General features: G+C 45.4%; 1 protein-coding gene across 1 annotated transcript in view; it reads left to right on the plus strand.

Moving 5' to 3' along the window:
- OXCT1 (3-oxoacid CoA-transferase 1) overlaps nt 1–23,297 on the plus strand; it is a 125,380-nt gene extending 102,083 nt beyond the window's left edge. The window contains exons 14-17 of the mRNA XM_075328821.1: nt 17,361–17,450; nt 20,741–20,821; nt 21,298–21,399; nt 23,111–23,297. Of these exons, the coding sequence (XP_075184936.1) occupies nt 17,361–17,450; nt 20,741–20,821; nt 21,298–21,399; nt 23,111–23,152 (315 nt within the window). The 3' untranslated portion in view covers nt 23,153–23,297. The remainder of the gene's footprint in view (nt 1–17,360; nt 17,451–20,740; nt 20,822–21,297; nt 21,400–23,110) is intronic.
- The last annotated feature ends 489 nt before the right edge of the window (nt 23,298–23,786 follow it).

A 23,786-nucleotide genomic window follows, 5' to 3' on the forward strand; every position in this document is an offset into this window, starting at 1 on the left:
TAGTATATAGAGGATGTGTCCTGTATGGTGTAGTATATAGAGGATGTCTCCTGTATGGTGTAGTATATGGAGGATGTGTCCTTTGTGGTGTAGTATATAGAGGATGTGTCCTGTGTGGTGTAGTATATAGAGGATGTGTCCTGTGTGGTGTAGTATATAGAGGATGTGTCCTGTGCGGTGTAGTATATAGAGGATGTGTCCTGTATGGTGTAGTATATAGAGGATGTCTCCTGTATGGTGTAGTATATGGAGGATGTGTCCTGTGTGGTGTAGTATATAGAGGATGTGTCCTGTGTGGTGTAGTATATAGAGGATGTGTCCTGTGTGGTGTAGTATATAGAGGATGTGTCCTGTGTGGTGTAGTATATAGAGGATGTGTCCTGTGTGGTGTAGTATATAGAGGATGTGTCCTGTGTGGTGTAGTATATAGAGGATGTGTCCTGTGTGGTGTAGTATATAGAGGATGTGTCCTGTGTGGTGTAGTATATAGAGGATGTGTCCTGTGTGGTGTAGTATATAGAGGATGTGTCCTGTGCGGTGTAGTATATAGAGGATGTGTCCTGTATGGTGTAGTATATAGAGGATGTCTCCTGTATGGTGTAGTATATGGAGGATGTGTCCTGTGTGGTGTAGTATATAGAGGATGTGTCCTGTGTGGTGTAGTATATAGAGGATGTGTCCTGTGTGGTGTAGTATATAGAGGATGTGTCCTGTGTGGTGTAGTATATAGAGGATGTGTTCCTGTGTGGTGTAGTATATAGAGGATGTGTCCTGTGTGGTGTAGTATATAGAGGATGTGTCCTGTGTGGTGTAGTATATAGAGGATGTGTCCTGTGTGATGTAGTATATAGAGGATGTCTCCTGTATGGTGTAGTATATGGAGGATGTGTCCTGTATGGTGTAGTATATAGAGGATGTGTCCTGTGTGGTGTAGTATATAGAGGATGTGTCCTGTGTGGTGTAGTATATAGAGGATGTGTCCTGTGCGGTGTAGTATATAGAGGATGTGTCCTGTATGGTGTAGTATATGGAGGATGTGTCCTGTGTGGTGTAGTATATAGAGGATGTGTCCTGTGTGGTGTAGTATATAGAGGATGTGTCCTGTGTGGTGTAGTATATAGAGGATGTGTCCTGTGCGGTGTAGTATATAGAGGATGTGTCCTGTATGGTGTAGTATATGGAGGATGTGTCCTGTGTGGTGTAGTATATAGAGGATGTGTCCTGTGTGGTGTAGTATATAGAGGATGTGTCCTGTGTGGTGTAGTATATAGAGGATGTGTCCTGTGCGGTGTAGTATATAGAGGATGTGTCCTGTGTGGTGTAGTTATATAGAGGATGTGTCCTGTGTGGTGTAGTATATAGAGGATGTGTCCTGTGTGGTGTAGTATATAGAGGATGTGTCCTGTATGGTGTAGTATATAGAGGATGTGTCCTGTGTGGTGTAGTATATAGAGGATGTGTCCTGTGTGGTGTAGTATATAGAGGATGTGTCCTGTGCGGTGTAGTATATAGAGGATGCGTCCTGTGTGGTGTAGAGTATATAGAGGATGTGTCCTGTGTGGTGTAGTATATAGAGGATGTGTCCTGTGCGGTGTAGTATATAGAGGATGTGTCCTGTGTGGTGCACTATAGTGGTATGGCAGATAATACTTCCAGTCTATTTCCCAGCTCCACCCTGTCTTCCACACGGTCCAGTCTCACTACCCAAGAGTCTGGGTCACATAATCCTCACCCTGATCCTCCTTTCTTCCACCATGGTGAGTCCCAGGAGACAAGTGATCCCACATTTGGACACTCCGGGGAGCTCTTTACATTTCTATTTATGGATTCTGGCCTCTTGTCCTTTTCATTTCAAAAGGAACATGAGGAGATCGTGTGTGCTGATTCCCAATTATTTGAGCAGCCACACTCAGAAGAAGACGACAGGGCGGAGTGGCAATTAGTGTCTCAAGAAGTAGATGATGATTAGACACAGTGGCCAACAAGTGATGTTGTTAAAGGGAACCTGTCACCTAGAATATGCGTTCTGACCTATCAGCAGACGCATGTGTGCCCTAATTACACCTCCCTACACATCATTGTGTTGTAAAATTGTGTAATATGAAAGTAATAAACATTTTATTACCTTCATATTTCGTATGTAAATAGCAGGAAATGTGGTCACAGGGGCGGTGCCTTGCCCTATGGACGTCTGCATATTTCCGTGGTATCACGCCCCTGTGGGCGTGATACCATGGAGCGACGTCCCCGTCGCTCATTCTATCCTGCGAGCATTGCGGCAGGCTTCTCTGCCGGGTTCTCCTTGTCAGTTTCGTCTGAAGCTGGTGATTGGACACCCGGAAAAGAAGCATGCTGCAATGCGCGCAGGATAGAATGAGTGACGGGGACGTCGCTCCATGGTATCACGCCCACAGGGGCGTAATACCACGGAAATATGCAGACGTCCATAGGGCAAGGCGCCGCCCCTGTGACCACATTCCCTGCTATTTACATACGAAATATGAAGGTAATAAAACATTTTTTATTACTTACATATTATACAATTTTACAGCACAGGGATGGGTAGGGAGGTGTAATTAGGGCACACATGCGTCTGCTGATAGGTCAGAACGCATATTCTAGGTGACAGGTTCCTTTAAGTCAGGAGGACCAGAGTGTGGTCATGGAAGACGAGGTGGTGGACGATGAAGTCACTGACCCAACTTGGGAAGGTGCCATGCAGAGCGACGATAGCAGAGTGTGGGGTCCGCAGCATGACAACAGGGAGGAAAGGCAGTAGGGTGTCCAGAGGGAGAAGGCGGGGAACTGTTCCCCATAGCACAAACGTGCGGCAAGTTCCCAGGCCAAGAACTGCCGAGGGTAGAACTGATGGGCGTATCTGCCTGTCAACTGAAAATGATGACAGGCTGACTCTAAATGAACAAGGCCTCGATTAACTCAGACTTCTCAACTCCATCAAATTCATGGTTTCTTCTTTTTCTTGTCCTCCCCCTCCTCTACCACCATATCAACGTGTCATCATGTGGGCCTCAATCAAAATTTTAAGAGGATAAACAGGCAGTGCCCTTTCTCAAAATTTTTGGAGGGTCATCATGCGACCCTCAATCTTATTTCTCCAGAGTGTGTATGAAGCCCTCCTTCATAAAGTTTCAGGATGTGTATGAGGCCTACCGCTACAATTCTCTTACATATATAGATGTATACCCCAGAGGGGTTAAGGTTTTTCAGTCGTTGCACTTAGTGCATAGGCTTTACCAGTCTAGGAGTCTCTCTCTTGGAGAAAAAAAATGTTGTTTGAAGGCCTCCTCTACGTGTCTTCCAGGGAATATTGCAGTCCCACCTTCTAAATTTTGACAGCCCTTGCACATACATAGTGCATAGGCTTTACTAGTCTTGGAGTCCCATTCCTTAAAAATGGTCAAAAAAAATGTTGTCTGAGGCCCTCCTCTATGTGTCTTCCAGGATGTATTGCAGACCCTCCTACTAAATTTTTGGCAGCCCTTGCACTTAATGCATATGCTTTACCAGTCTAGGAGTCCCACTCTTTAAAAATGGGGGGAAAAAAATGTTGTCTGAGGCCCTCCTCTACGTGTCTTCCAGGGTGTATTGCAGTCCTTCCTTCTAATTTTCCTGCCCAGCCCTCCTGTTAAGGTTTTCCCGAAAAATGCTTGAATTCCCCTTTGACTTCCATTATTCTCTATTTGAGTAATGAGCATTTTGATGCTCGCTCATCACTAGTGCCCACTCCATCAGCAGAAATCCCATTGCCGTGGCCAGGATCAGAGAGAACTCTGATCTTCACTGTTTCGTTAAGGCTCAGAGTTACCTCCGATCCCAATCATTGGAGAGGAATGATTTTTTTTTGGCACCTATATTGTTGACTGTGCGTCATTCTGCTGAACCTATTATTTGTGTTTCTCTATTTTACTGCTTTTAGCACAGGCGGGATAATACACAGTGACTTTATACTAGAAGACTTCGTCTCAGAAATATGCAGAATTGTGAATGCAGCTGTGGAGGAGAATGAGCTGAGGCTCTGAAGCTGTGTCGTGTTTCTCAGGACTGTGCTCACTGGGTGCAGGCAGTAAGGAATCCATGATTGCCTGGTCACTGAAAGCAAATAATTGTCACTCAGTGCTCCGTCTGAAGGAGCTCACATAGGGGAAATTAGGGAGGGGGGAGTCGCATAGCAACAGTGCAAAAAGGCAAGATGTATAGAATGGGGAGGAATGGGACAAAATAGCAGTATTCATTGTTATGCGGTGACCTCAGACCTTGTCAACCCAAAATCTGCAGTGTGAAGGACCGCGCTGCTCCGGATTATCCCCGCTGATCTCTAGCGATGTATCTGGGGTTTGGTATTAATGAAATGCGAGATCAGTCCACGATACAGAGCCGAAGGATTCATCACTGCTCTGGTGGCAGAGTGCATGGTCACCATTTTATAATGCATAAATAAGATATTCAAAGCTTCTTTTTGATTAATGTTTGGTTAATGAGTATACTCCAGAGCTGCACTCACTATTCTGCTGGTGCAGTCACTGTGTACATACATTTCATTACTGATCCTTTACTGATCCCGAGTTACCTCCTGTATTATCCTCCAGAGCTGCACTCACTATTCTGCTGGTGCAGTCACTGTGTACATACATTACATTACTGATCCTGAGTTACCTCCTGTATTATCCTCCAGAGCTGCACTCACTATTCTGCTGGTGCAGTCACTGTGTACATATATTACATTACTGATCCTGAGTTACCTCCTGTATTATACTCCAGAGCTGCACTCACTATTCTGCTGGTGCAGTCACTGTGTACATACATTACATTACTGATCCTGAGTTACCTCCTGTATTATACTCCAGAGCTGCACTCACTATTCTGCTGGTGCAGTCACTGTGTACATACATTACATTTCTGATCCTGAGTTACCTCCTGTATTATACTCCAGAGCTGCACTCACTATTCTGCTGGTGCAGTCACTGTTTACATACATTACATTACTGATCCTGAGTTACCTCCTGTATTATACTCCAGAGCTGCACTCACTATTCTGCTGGTGCAGTTACTGTGTACATACATTACATTTCTGATCCTGAGTTACCTCCTGTATTATACTCCAGAGCTGCACTCACTATTCTGCTGGTGCAGTCACTGTGTACATACATTACATTACTGATCCTGAGTCACCTCCTGTATTATACTCCAGAGCTGCACTCACTATTCTGCTGGTGCAGTCACTGTGTACATACATTATATTACTGATCCTGAGTTACCTCCTGTATTATACTCCAGAGCTGCACTCACTATTCTGCTGGTGCAGTCACTGTGTACATACATTACTGATCCTGAGTTACCTCCTGTATTATCCTCCAGAGCTGCACTCACTATTCTGCTGGTGCAGTCACTGTGTACATACATTACATTACTGATCCTGAGTTACCTCCTGTATTATACTCCAGAGCTGCACTCACTATTCTGCTGGTGCAGTCACTGTGTACATACATTACATTACTGATCCTGAGTTACCTCCTGTATTATACTCCAGAGCTGCACTCACTATTCTGCTGGTGCAGTCACTGTGTACATACATTACATTACTGATCCTGAGTTACCTCCTGTATTATACTCCAGAGCTGCACTCACTATTCTGCTGGTGCAGTCACTGTGTACATACATTACATTACTGATCCTGAGTTACCTCCTGTATTATACTCCAGAGCTGCACTCACTATTCTGCTGGTGCAGTCACTGTGTACATACATTACTGATCCTGAGTCACCTCCTGTATTAGATGTTCTTCTGTGAGTGATAATGATGGGAGTTGTAGTTGTGCAGTTGTGTATTCTGTGCTGTGATTGCGGGGGGGATATTGGGGGCAGTGATGTTCTGCACTGTCAGCGGCTGGACATTATGCAGAGGTGAGAAGTTAATTGTCTTCCCTGGTTTCTCGGAGGTCTTCTTCCTCACGTGTCTTGCAGTGTCGGTGCTCGGGGGGCATCGTCTTCTCGGTTTCGTGCACACATTATATCGGCAGTGACATGAGTTTGCGGGTGTTTGTGATTCCTCTTGTGTGATGCTGGCAGCCATCATTGCGCGGTGTGGGCTGCCGTCCTCGCTGACCTTCTGATCACCCCCGCATTATGTCCTATATGTGATGAGATGTCTATGTGATTGCCCGGCCTGCGATTGTATGCGGAGCGTTCTCTGCCGCACAGGTCACACATCTGCAGATGACCCCGCACTATTTTCTTGCTGATATTATTCTGATCTCATTTTTTTGTGCTTCTATGGCGATAATTTCAGAAAAATCTGATAATAGCAGCAGAATATACTGTACAGCGGGGGTCTCAAATTATACTGGGTATAAGGGCTGCACATAGGAAAAAAATATGGGGGGCCGCATTCTTTTCAGGACAAAGTGACATTTTTATTGGTACCATATTTTTTTGCTATACAACTTTAGAACATTTTTCGCTCGTTTATTAGAACAAACGTACATTTTTTGTTTATATATATATAAAAATACTAGAAGGTGGGCCCGATTCTACGCATCGGGTATTCTAGAATTTACATATTGTGTAGTTAATGTATGATTTTTGTTATATAGATATATATATATATATATAGATGTTGTTGTGTGTAGTTACCAAGTGTTTGTGTAGGGGCTGTACATGTTCTGGGTGTTGTCTGGGTGTGGCGGGGGGTGAGAGCGGTGTTGTTTGTGTGTTGCGTTGTTTGTGGAGCGCTGTGTGTCTGTAGCGTTGTGTGTGTGTGTTGCGCGGTTTGTGTGGGTGTGGGGTGTGTGTTTTGGGGGGAGGTATGTTTTGTGCAATGTGTGTGTTGTGCGGTATGTGCGTATATTTGTGTGTGCCGCGGTGTTTGTGTGTTGGGTGTTGTGTGTGTGCGGTGTTGTCTGTGTATGTGGGTGTCTTTGTAGGGCAGTGTTTGTGGTTCCCAGTGTGTGTGGTGTGTTGTGCAGTGCGTGTGTGGCGGTGTGTGTGTGTGGTGTGTTGTGCAGTGCATGTGTGGCGGTGTGTGTGTGTGTGTGTGTGTGTGTTTTGGGGGGAGGTGTACACCCCCCATCGTGCTCCATCCCCCATGCTGCGCACCCCCCATCGCACTCCATCCCCCATGCTGCGCACCCCCCACCGCGCTCCATCCCCCATGCTGCGCACCCCCCATCGTGCCTGCGCACTCCCCATCGTGCTCCATCCCCCATGCTGCGCACTCCCCATCGTGCTCCATCCCCCATGCTGTGCACTCCCCATCGTGCTCCATCCCCTATGCTGCGCACTCCCCATCGTGCTCCATGCTGCGCACTCCCCATCGTGCTCCATCCCGCATGCTGCGCACCCCCCCATCGTGCTCCATCCCCCATGCTGCACACTCCCCATCGTGCTCCATCCCCCATGCTGCGCACCCCCCCATCGTGCTCCATCCCCCATGCTGCGCACCCCCCATCGTGCTCCATCCCCCATGCTGCGCACTCCCCATTGTGCTCCATCCCCCATGCTGCGCACTCCCCATTGTGTTCCATCCCCCATGCTGCGCACTCCCCATTGTGCTCCAGCCTCCATGCTGCGCATTCCCCATCGTGCTCCATCTCCCATGCTGCGCACTCCCCATCGTGCTCCATCCCCCATGCTGCGCACTCCCCATCGTGCTCCATCCTCCATGCTGCGCACTCCCCATCGTGCTCCATCCTCCATGCTGCGCACTCCCCATCGTGCTCCATCCTCCATGCTGCGCACTCCCCATCGTGCTCCATCCCCCATTGTGCTACATCCCCCATGTTGCGCACCCCATCATGCTCCATCCCCCATGCTATAATAGTTCTCCTATTATACTCAGAGAGGAGTATAATAGGAGGAGTAGTCCTGGGGGGAGAGGAGTATAATGCCGGCTCCCTGCACATGTGTACCGGGAGCCGGTGTACGCTGGTAACTATGATACACATCGGGTAACTAAGGGACCTTAGTTACCCGATGTGTATAATGGTTACCAGCGTTCACCGGCTCCGTCACGATCCCAGCAGCGCAAGGTTATGTCTGGTGATGCGTGCGGAGGGCCGGGGCGAGCGGCCAATCCGTGGGGGGGCGGAGCCGAGGCGAGGCGAGCGACCAATCCGTGAGGGGGCGGAGCCGAGGCGAGCGGCCAATCCGTGCGGGGGGGCGGGGCCATGGCGAGCCCAGTGGCCAATCAGCTTTGTGTCACCGTAAGGACACAATTTTGGAGCAAGACAGACAGACAGACAGACAGAATAAGGCAATTATATATATATAGATATATATATATATATATAGATATATACTAGCTGTACTACCCGGCTTCGCCCGGGTTAATAACTGTTGTTAACAAAATAGAATGTATTAATAAAAATGTATTCTGCACACAAAAACCACAAAACAAATAGATATAAATGTAACTCTAATGTCTTTCTCCCCCTCTGTATATATCTCTCTGTCTCTCTATCTCTTTGTCTGTCTGTCTCTATCCCTGTCTGTCTCTGACTGTCTCTGTCTCTCCGTCTGTCGCAATCTCTTTCCCTGTCTGTCTATCTATCTCTGTCACTTTCCCTGTCTCTTTCCCTCTTTTCCTGTCTGTCTCTTTCCCTCTTTCCCTCTGTTTCTTTCCCTGTGTCTGTCTCTTTGTCTGTCTTTGTCTCTCTTACCCTGTCTGTCTCTTTCCCTTTCTTTCCCCGTCTGTCTGTTTCCCTGTGTCTGTCTCTTTGTGTCTGTCTCTTTCCCTGTCAGTCTGTCTCTTTGTCTGTGTCTGTCTCTTTGTGTCTGTCTCTTACCCTGTCTATGTCTGTTTCTTACCCTGTCTGTATCTGCCTTTCCCTGTCTGTGTCTGTCTCTTTCCCTGGCTGCATTGTGACACGCCAACATTCCATATAAGGGCGTGGCTGCGCATTCTTCTGAAGGTCTGGCTGCACTGTGGCTCACAGCTCCATTCGCTTTAATGGAGGCAGGTTTTTTGGTGAATAACTGTAAAGCGCGTGGTTAAAATTTCCCTTCAAAACATAGCCTATGACGCTCTCGGGATCCATACGTGTGTGTGCAAAATTTTGTGGCTGTAGCTGCGTTGGTGCAGATGCCAATCCCGTACATACACACACACACACACACACACACACACACACACACACACACACACACACACACAGCTTTATATATTAGATATATATATATATATATATATATATATATATATATATATATATATATCAGTGGAACCTTGGGTAACGAGAACAATCCGTTCTGGGACTGTGCTTGTTAACCAAGTTACTCGTTAGGCAAAGCAAGATCTCCCATAGGAAATCATTGCAATGCAGGCGATTCGTTCCACAACTTGTTAAATGTCCCATCCTGGTCCCCTATTGTGCCATTCCACACATACACAAACACACAGAAACACACACACATGCACACACGCACACGCACATATTATGCTTACCTTACCTTCCGTTGCATCGCCGGCCTCCTGGGACTTGCTGTTCTCTGGTACGGGGCCGGGCCATGTATGGCGTTACCATAACGACGAGGGAGGAACTTCCTGGCCAGAGCGCTGACGTCAAAGGCAGAGCTGCTTGCCTCTGATTGGCCAGTGCGCTGCCTTTCAGTAGCGGTGACAGGAAGTTCCTGCCTCGTTGCTATGGATGCCGATGCACAGCCTGGAGTGGAGCGGTGAACTACAGGACCCAGGAGGCCGGCGATGGAACGAAAGGTACACTATATTATGTTATATTATATGCTTACCTTACCTTTCGTTCCATCGCCGGCCTCATGGTACTTGTAGTTCGCCGCGAGGATGTCGCTATGTACCCGGGAACTACAAGAACCATGAGACCGGCGGTGGAACGGAGGGTAAGGTGAGCATAATACTGTATGTGCGTGCGTGTGTGTTTGTGCGTACATGTGTGTGTTTGTGTGGACTGCAAGTGCGGATCAGAACGCGGTGGATGTACGGAACCGGAAGTGTGTGCGGTGAGGATTTCGCTCGTACAGCAAAGCTTTCTCGTAGACAGAGTTACAAATTTACAGAAAGCTTTACTTGTTAAGAGAAATTCTCGTTAAGTGGGTTACTTGTTAAGCGAGCTACCACTGTGTGTATATATATATATACTGTATATAAAAAAACAACATTTTTGATGGTAAAAAAAGTCATGTTTTATTTTGATTTTTTTCTTTTTTTACATCTATCCCTTTCTTGTAAGTAATATAATTTTACAATTAGCACCACATAGTAATTTTGGCCAACATCTTTTAGTAATATCCCCCATCCTTCTCCCCATCCTGTAGTAATGTGCCCCATCCTTGTCCCCATCCTAATGTGCCTCATCCTTGTGCCTATTCTGTAGTAATGTGCTCATCCTTGTTCCCATCCTGTAGTTATGTGCCCATCCTTGTAGTAATGTGCCCCATCCTTGTCTTCTTTTACTAATGTGCCTCATCCTTGTGCCTGGGAAACAAAGGGATTGGTCTATAGGAGCGCTAATGAAGGGAAGGAGTATTCCAAAGAATTTAAAAGATCTAACGTTTTTATTAGTGGTCCCTTTATAGGCACAACGCGTTTCGACAACCAGTGTGTTGTCTTCTTCAGGTGATTTCATCCTTCTTCCCATCCTGTAGTAATGTGCCAATCCTTGTTCCCATCCTGTAGTAATGTGCCTATCCTCGTACTAATGTGCCCCATTCCTGTCCCCATCCTGTAGTAATATAGCCATCCTTTTCCCAATCATGTATGTGCCCATCCTATAGTAATGTGCTCCATCCTTGTGTCCATCCTGAAATAATGTGCCCTTCCTTGTCCCCTTTTACTAATGTCACCATCCTTGTCTTCATCTAATGTGCCCTATCCTTGTCCCCATCCTATAGGAATGTCCCCATTCTTGTCTCCATCTTGTAGTAATGAGCCCCATCCTTGTCTCCATCTTGTAGTAATGTGCCCCATCCTTGTCCCCATCCTTGTCACCTATTGTACCATTCTACACACACACACACACACACCCCAAAACATTCTTTTAACTTGTCCTCCATTCCCTCGGCGGCGTCTTACTTACTTCTTGCGGCCCGCGGGCACATGCCCCCCTTTGACGATCATGGCCGCTGTCAGCACTTCCTCTGAAATTCAGATGAACGTTTTACCGGCGCTGCGCAGAGTCCAGCTCTTTCTACACAACTATTCCAATGGCAGCTGTCGGCCAATCATAGGCAAGCAGCTAACGTCATATGCGTCAGCTGCTTGCCTCTTAATGGCCAGCAGCTGCCATTGGAATAGTTGTGTAGAGAGAGCTGGACTCTGCGCAGAGCCTTCAAAACGTTCATCTGAAAAAGCGCTGACGGCTGCAGCCCCTGCATCGGCTGCAATCCGCAAGGGGGGCACGTGCCTGCAGGCCGCAAGAAGTAACTTGAGGGGCCGCGTGTTTGAGACCCCTGCTGCACTATATGTGAAGGAATGGAAATGTAGAAATATAAGGAATCCCAAGGAATCCGTACAGATGCCATTGACTTAAAGCGCACCTGTCGAGTCAGGCGACTTCAGAATAAGCGATATCCTGTGTGTTCAGGAGCGATAACTCCTCTTCTGACCATTGTATGATTTGTATCTTGAGTTTTTCACCAGTTTCCCCTTGTGTATGCTTTAGCTCTACCTCTTCAGCTGCTCTGATATCCCCCCCCCATACAACAGGTGGTCTCTATGCAGTACTTGTTCAGAAGCATGGAGAACAGTATACAGCAGTGGTGAGCAGCGTAGATGTGACTACAGCACTGGGGTGAGACAACCTGGCAGCAGCATAGAGGACATTGTGCCACTGAACTAATCACTATAGCTGGGAATGCAGCACTGGGCGAAGGTAAACCAACAGAAAGCAGAAGTAGCATAGAAGACATTAATGTACATTCTTCAGCAATGTAGCTGTGAATCCAGCACTGAAGTGCGATAAACCAGCAGCAGCAGCATAGAGGATATTATACAACAGTTGTTCTGTCCCCACTTAAAGGTGATTGAAGGCGCGTAGTTGTGGGACGGTGTGAGAATCTTACCTTCGTGTTTCCTATAGGTGAGGCACACAGGACCAGAGCGCTCCAGAGTTAAACATGCACATGCTAAGATGAAACAATGGTGGTTTATTTTCTCCAAAGGTTAAGGACATGCAGGAGTACAGCTGTCCAAGTACCTGGCATTGTGGTTCTCTTGTGATGCTTGTTTCTGGAGCCACTAAGGTCAGAAGACTTTGCTTCCAGCAGCTCCAATAAGGGGTGTTGTTCTCACAATCTATGGCTGTGAACTGAACATGCCAGGAAGTGAGGTAAGAGGATCAGCAGACACTCCCATGGGCTGGACGAAAAGAAACGGAGGAGCCAAAAGGTCTGACCAGTAGATGGCAGCAGAGACAAGCATGAAAACCATTAAATAACAGTTTTAACTAAAACAAGTAGGAACAGCACAACAGTACTGAGTAATGTAGTGCTGAATGCAATACTGGGGTGAGATAGACCTCTTCAAAGCTGCAGCCTGGCTATCATTATACAACAGTATCAAGCAGTATAACTGTGATTCAATCATTGTAGTGACATTATGCTACTTCTGTTGCTTTCTAGTAGTTTGTCACTCCAGTGATTGATTCACACTTGCACTGAGCGGTACTGTTGTATAATGATTGCCAGGCTGCCCCTTTCTAGAGGTTTATGTCACCCCAGTACTGAATTCACAACTACATTGCTCAGTACTGACATAGGGCTGCTGCTCTCTAGTAGTTTGAGAACATAACACAATAGTACTGAGCAGTGCATCTGTGAATCCAGCACCCGGGTGAGATAAACCAACAGCAGCATAGCATACATTATATAACAGTACTGAGCTATGTGAGATAAACCACTAGTGAACAGCTGCATGGAGAACATAGCTGCACTTCTCAGTATTATTGTGTTATGTCCTCCATGCAGCTGCTCACTAGTGATTTATCTCACATTGCTCAGTACTGTAGTATAATGTCTTCTATGGTGTTGCTTCTCTCTAGTGGTTTATCTCACCCAGGTGCTGGATTCTCAGCTGCACTGCTCACTAGTATTATGTTATGTTCCCAATGCTACTGCTGTTGTTCTCTAGTAGTTTGAGAACATAACACAATATTACTGAGCAGTGTAGCTGTGGATCTAGCACCTGGGGGAGATAAACCAGTAGAGAGCAACATGAAGGTCATTATTCAACTGTACTGAGCAGTGTAGCTGTGAATCTAGCACCTAGGGGAGATATACCACTAGAGAGCAACATGAAGGTCCTAGCACCTAGGGGAGATATACCACTATAGAGCAGCATGGAGGTCATTATACAACTATACTGAGCAGTGCAGCTGTGAATCTAGCTCCTGGGGGAGATACACCACTAGAGAGCAACATGAAGGTCATAGCACCTAGGGGAGATACACCACTAGAAAGCAACATGGAGGTCATTCTACAACTGTACTGAGCAGAGCAGCTGTGAGTCTAGCACCTAGGGGAGATACACCACTATATAGCAGCATGGAGGTCATTATACAACTGTACAGAGCAGTGTAGCTAACAGTCTAGCTTCTAGGGGAGATACACCACTATATAGCAGCATGGAAGTCATTAAACAACTGTACTGAGCAGTGCATCTGTGAATCTAGCACCTAGGGGAGATACACTACTAGAGAGCAGCATGGAGGTCATTATACAACTGTACTGAGCAGTGCATCTGTGAATCTAGCTCCTGGGGGAGATACACTACTATAGAGCAGCATGGAGGTCATTATACAACTGTACTGAGCAGTGCATCTGTGAATCTAGCACCTAGGGGAGATACACTACTATAGAGCAGCATGGAGGTCATTATACAACTGTACTGAGCAGTGCATCTGTGAATCTAGCTACTGGGGGAGATACACTACTATAGAGCAGCATGGAGGTCATTATACAACTATACTGAGCAGTGCATCTGTGAATCTAGCTACTGGGGGAGATACACTACTATAGAGCAGCATGGAGGTCATTATACAACTGTACTGAGCAGTGCATCTATGAATATAGCACCTAGGGGAGATACACCACTATAGAGCAGCATGGAGGTCATTATACAACTGTACTGAGCAGTGCATCTATGAATATAGCACCTAGGGGAGATACACCACTATAGAGCAGCATGGAGGTCATTATACAACTGTACTGAGCAGTGCATCTGTGAATCTAGCACTGTGGGGAGATACACCACTAGTGAGCAGCCACATGGAGAACATACCCCACAGGACGGAGCAGTGCAGCTGTGAATTCTGCTCTAGTACAAGCTATCCCTACCTGTTGAGTTGCAGCACAGTAGTTTGTGTGTTTCTGCTTCCCTTTACCCTCCTCTCCATAGACTTCAATAGGCAGCTGTAATGTGATCCCTCGGTGCGCTGCGAGTCGATCTACAAAATTAAGGATTTCAGCAGTATTTCAGCATCCATGATGGGGCAAGTAATATTTTCTTTTGGCTACAAGAATACTGTGCAATCAAAGCAGAAACCGGACCAGCAAAAACACCAGTGTAAAGAAAATCTAGAACACAACGGCGTATGTTCTTTAGTGTTTGTGTCAAGAATTGTGCGTTTTTCTTATGGCATTTGCAAATTTTCTACTTTTCTACTCCCTAATGTAAGGAGAAAGTGATGTTCATTTATGGTACAAATCGTCATTTTTGGCAGGCGCCATTTTTTCTGTTTTGTCCCAATAAGTCAAAAATATTAGGTTCTCTGTAAATAAACCTTATTCTTTAGAAGTTTTAAAACTTTTACTATTTTTTTAAAAACTTTTTTAATCCTCCTCCCCCCCCCCCCCCCTTCCCCCTCCAATTCTTGTTCTTTGCTGAGATGTGGACATAATTGTATCCGGTGTGGACAATCCTCTGTGAGCTGGAAACCTCAGTGGCAGCTGGTAGTTTGCTACAATGTATCAGTCCGGAGTTTTTTGGGCTGTTACATTTGGGCAGCTGTTTTTTTCCCAAATTCTTAGTTGCTTGCCCCAGTGATCGCGCCTCGCTCTCCCTCCTGATCACTTTCCATATGTTGCGGTTTAGCAGAGTTTTTGCCTTTGGATTCTATCAGATGTTACATTGTCCGGACCGGGATTGTTTTACATCCAACTCTCCCACAGTGCAGGGCAGGGGGGAACAACCAAAAACTGCAGGTGGAACTGTGCGGCTAGACTCCTAAGATATTGTTTTGATGTTTTTTGGGTTGTTTTTTTCTGTTTTTCACTTTCTGTTAAATGAAACCTGTTATGAGGATTTTATACCTTTTTTTTTTATATGCCGATGAAATCCATTTATTGATTGTAGAAATCTGTTGTTGTTATGTTTTTGGTTTTTTTTTAGCTGGATTGCGTTGAAATCCTATGTAAATGAGCCCCAAGTGCTCCATGGTGGGATATTGCACCCTCTTCTATTCGGATATTGCACCCGCAGCTCTCCTATTATTACCTCTGAAACCTGCCTGTGCGGGCGTCAACAGAGACTGTGATTTCTGCCATATACAGCAATGCTATGGCATTGCTGTATACAGCACAAGCAATCAGATGATCGCCAGTTATAGTCCTCTAAGGGGACTATTAAAAACAGTGAAAAGTAAAAAAAACAAACCCAAAACATAAGTTCAAGGCGCGGGCCTCTAACTTAATTTGTGGAATTTCCTCCTTGTGGCATAAATATAGGGTTATTACAGGGCCTGTGAATATTGACCATAGTTCATTGGTTTTGGACCAAAAATATTTTTCAATGTGGGTATCACTCAAGTGCACCAGTGCTTTTAATTGATTTTAGATGTCTGTAGTTGTCTTTTGTGTATTTGTTTGTATATCTGTATTTTTTGCACCATATGTCATGTGTTTCCATGCGTGTTCTATTTATAATATAATAATAAAATATTGATGATTTTTTGATACTTCATATATGTTGATCCCATCTATTAGGTACGTCTTTTCTGTTTTCTGCCAGGGTGGGATATTGCACCCGCAACTCTCCTGTTATTACCTCTGAAACCTGCCTGTGCAGGCGTCAAGGGAGACTGTGATTTCTGCCACATACAGCAATGCTATGGCATTGCCGTATACAGCACAAGCTAGCAGACGATCGCAAGTTATAGTCCTCTAGGGTACTATTAAAAACAGTGAAAAGTAAAAAAAAAACAAAAAAAAAAAAACATAAGTATAAATAACCCCGCCTTTTTGTCCCATTAAAAATAGAGCTAATATAATACACATATGTGACATAAAAGTCCGATCTATCAAAATAAAACTAATTAACCCGATCTGTAAAGACTGAAAGAAAATGCAAAGAACAGCAAAATTAAGGGAGTTTTTTTGGGGGGTGTTTCGCTGCAATACCACAAAAAATGCCGTAACAAGTGATCAAACGTCATATCTATCCCAACATGGTATCAATAAAAAAATGTCGTCTTGTTGAGATGATGATGAGACTCAAGCGGTTTCTCGGGATCTGACTGCTGTTCCAAATTATAATGTCATGAGTGCACTTCGAGAAGTAAATAACAGACACTGTATCAGTTATGAACCTTCTCCATGACAGACGCTGACCAACTGAAACTTTATTCTTAGACAAAACCTTTATAGGACCAGGAAGAAAAGGGTGTAGACAAAAGTATAGTCCAATCAAGTATCTCAGGTCGGGGCTCAAGACGTATAGGAATTTGCATAGTCTCTGCTGGATTGGTCAGTCCAAACTTTAGGAATTCTCCTTTGTTCATCATCTTGGGTGTAGACAGGATGTGGCAGCCATCTTCAAGTTACATGTGCATATATATTGTATTAAGGAAAAAACACTGAATATGCAATGTGTGTATATGTGTGTGTATGTATATATATATATATTTATATATATATATATATATACATACATGTGTGTGTGTGTGTTAGTAAGACAAAAGCATGCATAAATATGTGTATTAGTTTACATCTACTAAACTATATACCTGAGTCTATGAAATGGCTGAATTAAGTATTTTTGGTTATTTAATTCTTATCCCCAACAGTCTCACTCCGCAAAAAATAATAATTATAGTACACTATGCGCTAAACATTAAAAAATACAACTGGTGCCGCAATAAAACAAGGCCTCACATGCCTATGCAGGCAGAAGAAGAAAAAAGTTCTGGCTCTGGGAAGAAAGGGAGGAAAAAACGAACACGCAAAAATGGAAATTGGCCGCATGGCGAAAGGGTCAAAATGTATAATTTCCTAATATCTTACAATATCTTTTTAAAAATTTGAATTTGTCACAAAGCCCAAAACATTCCGAATATTACAGTATCTGGATTTATTTAAGAAGTTACTTTTCTTCTTTAGGGTAAGATGGTGAAGGGCATGGGCGGCGCCATGGACTTGGTCTCCAGCTCTGGAACAAAAGTAGTGGTGACGATGGAGCACTCCGCCAAGGTAAGACACCTCATGTCACACTGTATTCTATATATAAACTCCCATAGTGCGTCCCTCCCTCCGGAGGACTGGGGCTCTACTGGACGCCTGTCTGCCATGTTATTACTCCTGTGATGCCCAGCACAAGGCTGCGCTTCACAGATCGGCAATTTCACCTTACACCACTATAACCAGTGGTGTAACTAGAGTTCGATGGGCCCCGGTGCAAAATTTGGACCTGAGCCCCCACCGTACACTGACACTTGGGATATGGGATAATTACACCTACCGTACACTCTTGGTACGTGATAATGACGCTGACACTCGGCTATTTCCCTCAGCACCCAGCTTTCCCATGCTCTGAAATCCCTCTATCAGCAGCAAGCTTTCCTATGTTCTGATATCAATCTTGTCCTCGGCACCCAGCTTTCCTATGCTTTGCTATACATCTTTCCCTTAGCACCCAGCTTCCCCATACTCTGCTATACATATTTCCCTCAGCACCCAGCTTTCCTATGCTTTGCTATACACCTGTCCCTTAGCACCCAACTTACCCATGCTCTGCTGTACATCTGTCCATCAGCACATACTTTCCCATGCTCTGCTATACATTTTTACCTGAGCACATGACTTTCCCTTGATATCAGATTATGGAAAAAATGGGTGCTGAGGGAAAGATGTTTAGCAGAGCATGGGAAAGCTGGGTGCTGAGGGAAAGATGTTTAGCAGAACATGGGAAAGCTGGGTGCTGAGGGAAAGATGTTTAGCAGAGCATGGGAAAGCTGGGTGCTGAGGCAAAGATGTTTAGCAGAGCATGGGAAAGCTGGGTGCTGAGGGAAAGATGTTTAGCAGAGCATGGGAAAGCTGGGTGCTGAGGGAAAGATGTTTAGCAGAACATGGGAAAGCTGGATGCTGAGCGAAAGATGTTTAACAGAACATGGGAAATCTGGATGCTGAGGGAAAGATGTTTAGCAGAGCATGAGAAAGCTGGGTGCTGAGGGAAAGATGTTTAGCAGAGCATGAGAAAGCTGGGTGCTGAGGGAAAGATGTTTAGCACAGCATGGGAAAGCTGGGTGCTGAGGGAAAGATGTTTAGCACAGCATGGGAAAGCTGGGTGCTGAGGGAAAGATGTTTAGCAGAGCATGAGAAAGCTGGGTGCTGAGGGAAAGATGTTTAGCAGAGCATGAGAAAGCTGGGTGCTGAGGGAAAGATGTTTAGCAGAGCATGAGAAAGCTGGGTGCTGAGGGAAAGATGTTTAGCAGAGCATGAGAAAGCTGGGTGCTGAGGGAAAGATGTTTAGCAGAGCATGAGAAAGCTGGGTGCTGAGGGAAAGATGTTTAGCAGAGCATGAGAAAGCTGGGTGCTGAGGGAAAGATGTTTAGCAGAACATGGGAAAGCTGGATGCTAAGGGAAATAAGTTTAGCAGAGCATGGGAACGCTGGGTGCTGAGGGAAAGAGCCTCGTACATCCAGCTTTCCCATCCCATGCTTGTATATTTGTCCCTATCCGGGTTTATTGTTACCTTCCTAGCATATATGCCCACCTCCTGGTATATATGTCCCCATCCTGGGCCCCTCCTGGTATGTATATCGCCCTCCTGTGGACATTCTGGTATATATGTGCCCACCCCCAGGCCCGGTCACAGCTGCGACCCCTTTGACCGCGATCATTCTGCCCCTGACTATAACACTACAATATAGCTGTGTATTGTGTAGGCAGTCACAGCTTCAACTTCCCTAAAGAAACTCATTAGAAATGTAAAAAAAAAACATATTTAAAAAAAAAAAATAGAGACCCCAAAATGTAAAGGTAAATGTTTTTTTCCTTAATTGTCAAAATTTTAAAATGTAATTAATATTAATTTTTGGTACTTATATGTGCATAAATGGGCAAAGTAATAAAATATCATACAATATTTTTGCCATACGTTGGGCGCCACAATAGAAAAAAATGGAAACTCCAGAATTACCATTTTACGTACGTAAAAAAATAAGTCATGGGGACGGAATAATAAAAACTTATTGCTCTTGGAAAGAAGGATTGCACAGGATTAGGAAAACATGGTGGCTTTCTTCCAGTAAGGGCGCCACTTCAGGTTGTGAGTGGTACTACATCTGTCCCCCATTCATTTCAATAGAGCCCAGCTGCAGTACCAGACACATCCTCTGACTAGGGGAGGCGCTGTTTTGGGAAGAGGTGATGTTTCTGCAGCAGATGTTGGGTAACTTTGACTTCTTTCTGGATTTTAGAAAATTGTGCGATTATTAACCCTAATAATCCGACCGACACCTCTAAAGTTGGCGGTTAATAAATATTAGGATAACAGAGGGGTGCGGGCAGAGACGTGAAGGTTTTCTGTAGTTAATGGACGGGGCTGAACGGAGATGGATGTGTTATTTCGACAGAGCTCTAGCTGTTGCTATGGAAACGGCTTATTTTCCGGGTGCCTGTCTTGTCTCTCCGCTCGCCATAATCTAGTTTAGGGCACTATGTGACGCCTGGCAGGACGGCGTCATCGTGAGGCCGTGTGCGGGGTTCTTCTTTTCTGGAGCGGCTTTTTGCCTTTTATAGCCTCTGCGTTGTACTGGTTAGTACTGAATGCAGAATGAGTTAACTGAGAATCCATCAGTGAGCTCATTTTGATGGTCTGACATGAGATTACTCTTACTCTGTAGCAGTAAATGATGGCAGTTATAGCGCCCCCTCTTGTTAATGCCCTGTTAGTCGCCCCCATACACCCCCCACCTTTGTTATATGTAATGATGCCCTGCTATGCCTTGCACAGTGATGTAGCAGAGCCGGGTTTAGCGGGTGGTACCTTATCACCCTCAAGAACTTCTTTCTCCTGAAATCGGGCTTTTTGAATCTGTATATATCAGGTAGGTCTGACCTCATGGAATATCTTCATTTGCCACTTCCCCTTTAACACTAGAAGTCCCAGAGAGGGGTCATTTAACATTTCTACCATGGAAACCCTATGTAGCTCGAAATTCCTGGGACTTCTAGTGTTAATCATGCAAAGTCTGCATTTTCTTTTCTTAAAGGAATCACACATACACTTTTTTTTTTTTAATAAAAAACAGCGCCACCCTGATGAACAGGTTAAGTCTGGTATTGCAGCTCCGTTCTATTGAGTTAAATATGACGGAGCCGCAGTACCACACACAGCCTTTGGATAGGGGTGGCGCTGTTTTGAGAAGAAAGCGGCCATGAATCCAGGGCAGATGCCAGAAAAGGAGATTTTTCCGCTGGATGGATGAAATTTTGATTTTTGAATGTACGGTAACATGCACTCGTCTTCTTCATTGTAGGGAGGAACACACAAAATCCTGGAACGGTGCAACCTGCCGCTGACCGGGAAGCAGTGTGTAGACCGGATCATTACTGAAAAGGTAAAACGCGTCGAGTCCTGCTGCCTCAGGGCTGGGGGGGACCAACTGATGCCATCCTGAGGGATTTATCTCCAAACAACTTGGTGTGCACAGACGCTTAAAGTGGACCCGGTAAAAGCCTAAATAAAGCCAAATTCGGCTGTCCATATACCCCGGTCCTAGTCCGGACCACCGTGGATGAACTGCCGGCCTCATGGCTGTCAAGTTCAGGCTGATCTGTGCCGTACTGGGACAGAATTTTGGCTCAGGTACTGTGAGGTTGCGCAGCGCACGGTGTGTGGATGCGGCTGCGGAGCATGTGCTGAAGTGGCCTCAAGATTCCTCCGCTCTTCAGCCCAGGATGATGGGAGTCTTTATCCTCTTGGATCAGGGACCTACAATGGCGCTTATATCAGCGGCTCCTCTTGTGCCGCGATATACATGTTTTATTATGATTTTCGGCTAATCCTGGCTCTTTACTCCTCCGTGTGCTTTAGGCCGTCTTTGATGTAGACAAAAAAAACGGACTAACGCTGATAGAAGTCGCTGAAGGGCTCTCCGTAGATGATATCAAGAAGTGCACGGGCAGCGACTTTGTGGTGAGTAGTTAACGATACGTCGATTACATTCTAATCTTCAGCACGAATTGTGTAATATGTTTGCACCTGGGACCCCACTGCTAGTTTTTGCCCAGGACCCCACTGCTAGTTTTTGCCCAGGACCCCACTGTTAGTTTTTGACCAGGACCCCACTGTTAGTTTTTTGCCCAGGACCCCACTGCTAGTTTTTTGCCCAGGACCCCATTGTTAGTTTTTGCCCAGGACCCCACTGCTAGTTTTTGCCCAGGACCCCACTGCTAGTTTTTGCCCAGGACCCCACTGTTAGTTTTTGCCCAGGACACCTTTGTTAGTTTTTTCCCAGGACACCTTTGTTAGTTTTTGCCAAGGACCCCATTGTTAGTTTTTGCCCAGGACCCCACTGCTAGTTTTTGTCCAGGACCCCACTTTTAGTTTTTGCCCAGGACCCCACTTTTAGTTTTTGCCCAGGACCCCTCTGTTAGTTTTTGCCCAGGACCCCATTGTTAGTTTTTGCCCAGGACTCCACTGTTATATTTTGCCCAGGACCCCACTGCTAGTTTTTGCCCAGGACCCCATTGTTTGTTTTTGCCCAGGACACCTTTGTAAGTTTTTGCCAAGGACCCCACTGCTAGTTTTTGCCCAGGACCCCACTGTTCGCTTTTGCCCAGGACTCCACTGTTCGCTTTTGCCCAGGACCCCACTGTTAGTTTTTGCCCAGGACTCCACTGTTCGCTTTTGACCAGGACCCCACTGTTAGTTTTTGCCCAGGACCCCACTGTTCGCTTTTGACTAGGACCCCACTTTGTTTAGGTATCAATCACGTGAATTGTACAATGGATTCTGGCAGCGGAATGTTATGTGAATTTTGGCATCAGAACCCAGCACAATCACTAAAATGTAACAAACTTTAATAAATAGACCTAAAGAATCAAAGTAAAATAATAATTTAGTGCAGATCAATAACCAGGAGAAAAACACAAAAAAGGTACAAATGCAATAATCAAAGCCCTAAGTCTATTAGAAATTAAGTTTTCATGTATATGGAGATTAAATGATCACTGCCATTTCAATAAACGCTGCATAAATCAAATATAAAAAGACTTTGTAATGTATATTCTGCTTCTTTCTCCACCTATGAGCCACTTCTTATACACTTCTCCTCCCCTCGCCTCCTGAATGCATCATCCTCTTAAAAGTGCTAAAATCTGTCTGCTTAAGATAAGACTGCCGGCACATAAGGGGATCAGCACAAAGGGAGGGAAAGAACGACACACAGACCAGAGCTTTGGCTTTCTAGTAAGTGTTTCCTCATCCCAGAGCTGGATTTGCAGCTATATTGCGCAGGCCTACTGCTTAAATTCCCCATACTGCTGCGTTTACGTAAGTGCTCACCCCAGAGATGTATACACAGTACTGTTGCATAATGTCTTCCATGATATTGCTTTCTGGTAAGTGTTTTATCTCACTCCAGTGCTGGATTTACAGCTACACTGCTCAGTGCTGCTGTATAATGTCCTCTATGCTGCTTCTGATCATGTTCTACATAGAGGCAGGAGAGCACGAATCCCCCATGTCTGTGTGCCGGGCAGGGGAAACCTCATAGCAGTCAGTCTACACCCACCAGCTCAGAGACAACTGAAAATTGGATGACTTCAGAAGGGGAAAATACAGTATACAAGTGATATAATGGCCAGTGATCGATTAAGATTGATGTTTGATTTTTTTTTTTCAGGTTTCCCCCGACCTGAAGCCTCTGCAGCAGATCAGCGATTAAAGCGTTGACTGTTAGGTTTGTGGCCGCAGAACATCCAACGCCTACAGAAACGACGGACGACAGCTAGGACCTGTTTATAACATTGGTGATTTGTTACATGGGGGGAGATTGAAACGTTGGGAATTAATAAAATAGTTTTGATTAATCCTCTTAGTACCTTGTGTATTTATGAACCTTCGAGATGAATTTACATAGGGCTTGTATGTGTCTTGATCTTGATTGGCAGTGCTCTGCTCTCCTGCAGAGCCGATGCCTTGTTTTTGTCTTATGCTCAGGTGGACGAGTTGCTCCCGGCCTCGGTCCCTGTTTTGGTTTTGGGAGTCTCTGCTCTGCTTTATTTAGGAGTTACTCCACTCGGAACGCCGCTGGTGATAGTTCCTTTATGGCAGTTGCGTCTCTGGTTCCGTAAGTGACAGTCCTGATCTTGTCCCCGCTACCCCTAACCTAAGTACTCTTCTCCACCCGTTCCCTTGACTCTGACTTGACTCCCAGACTAGTATTCTGACCTTGATTCCGCTATCTCCCCGTTCACCTGACATGAGCTCCTGGCTTCCCTGACCTCCGGCTCATACCCTGATCTCGGCTCTGCTCTCTCCTCGTGTACCTGACGTGACCTCCAGGCTTCTAAACCTCC

This window comes from Anomaloglossus baeobatrachus, chromosome 1 (genome assembly GCF_048569485.1).
Source record: "Anomaloglossus baeobatrachus isolate aAnoBae1 chromosome 1, aAnoBae1.hap1, whole genome shotgun sequence".
Taxonomy (NCBI): domain Eukaryota; kingdom Metazoa; phylum Chordata; class Amphibia; order Anura; family Aromobatidae; genus Anomaloglossus; species Anomaloglossus baeobatrachus.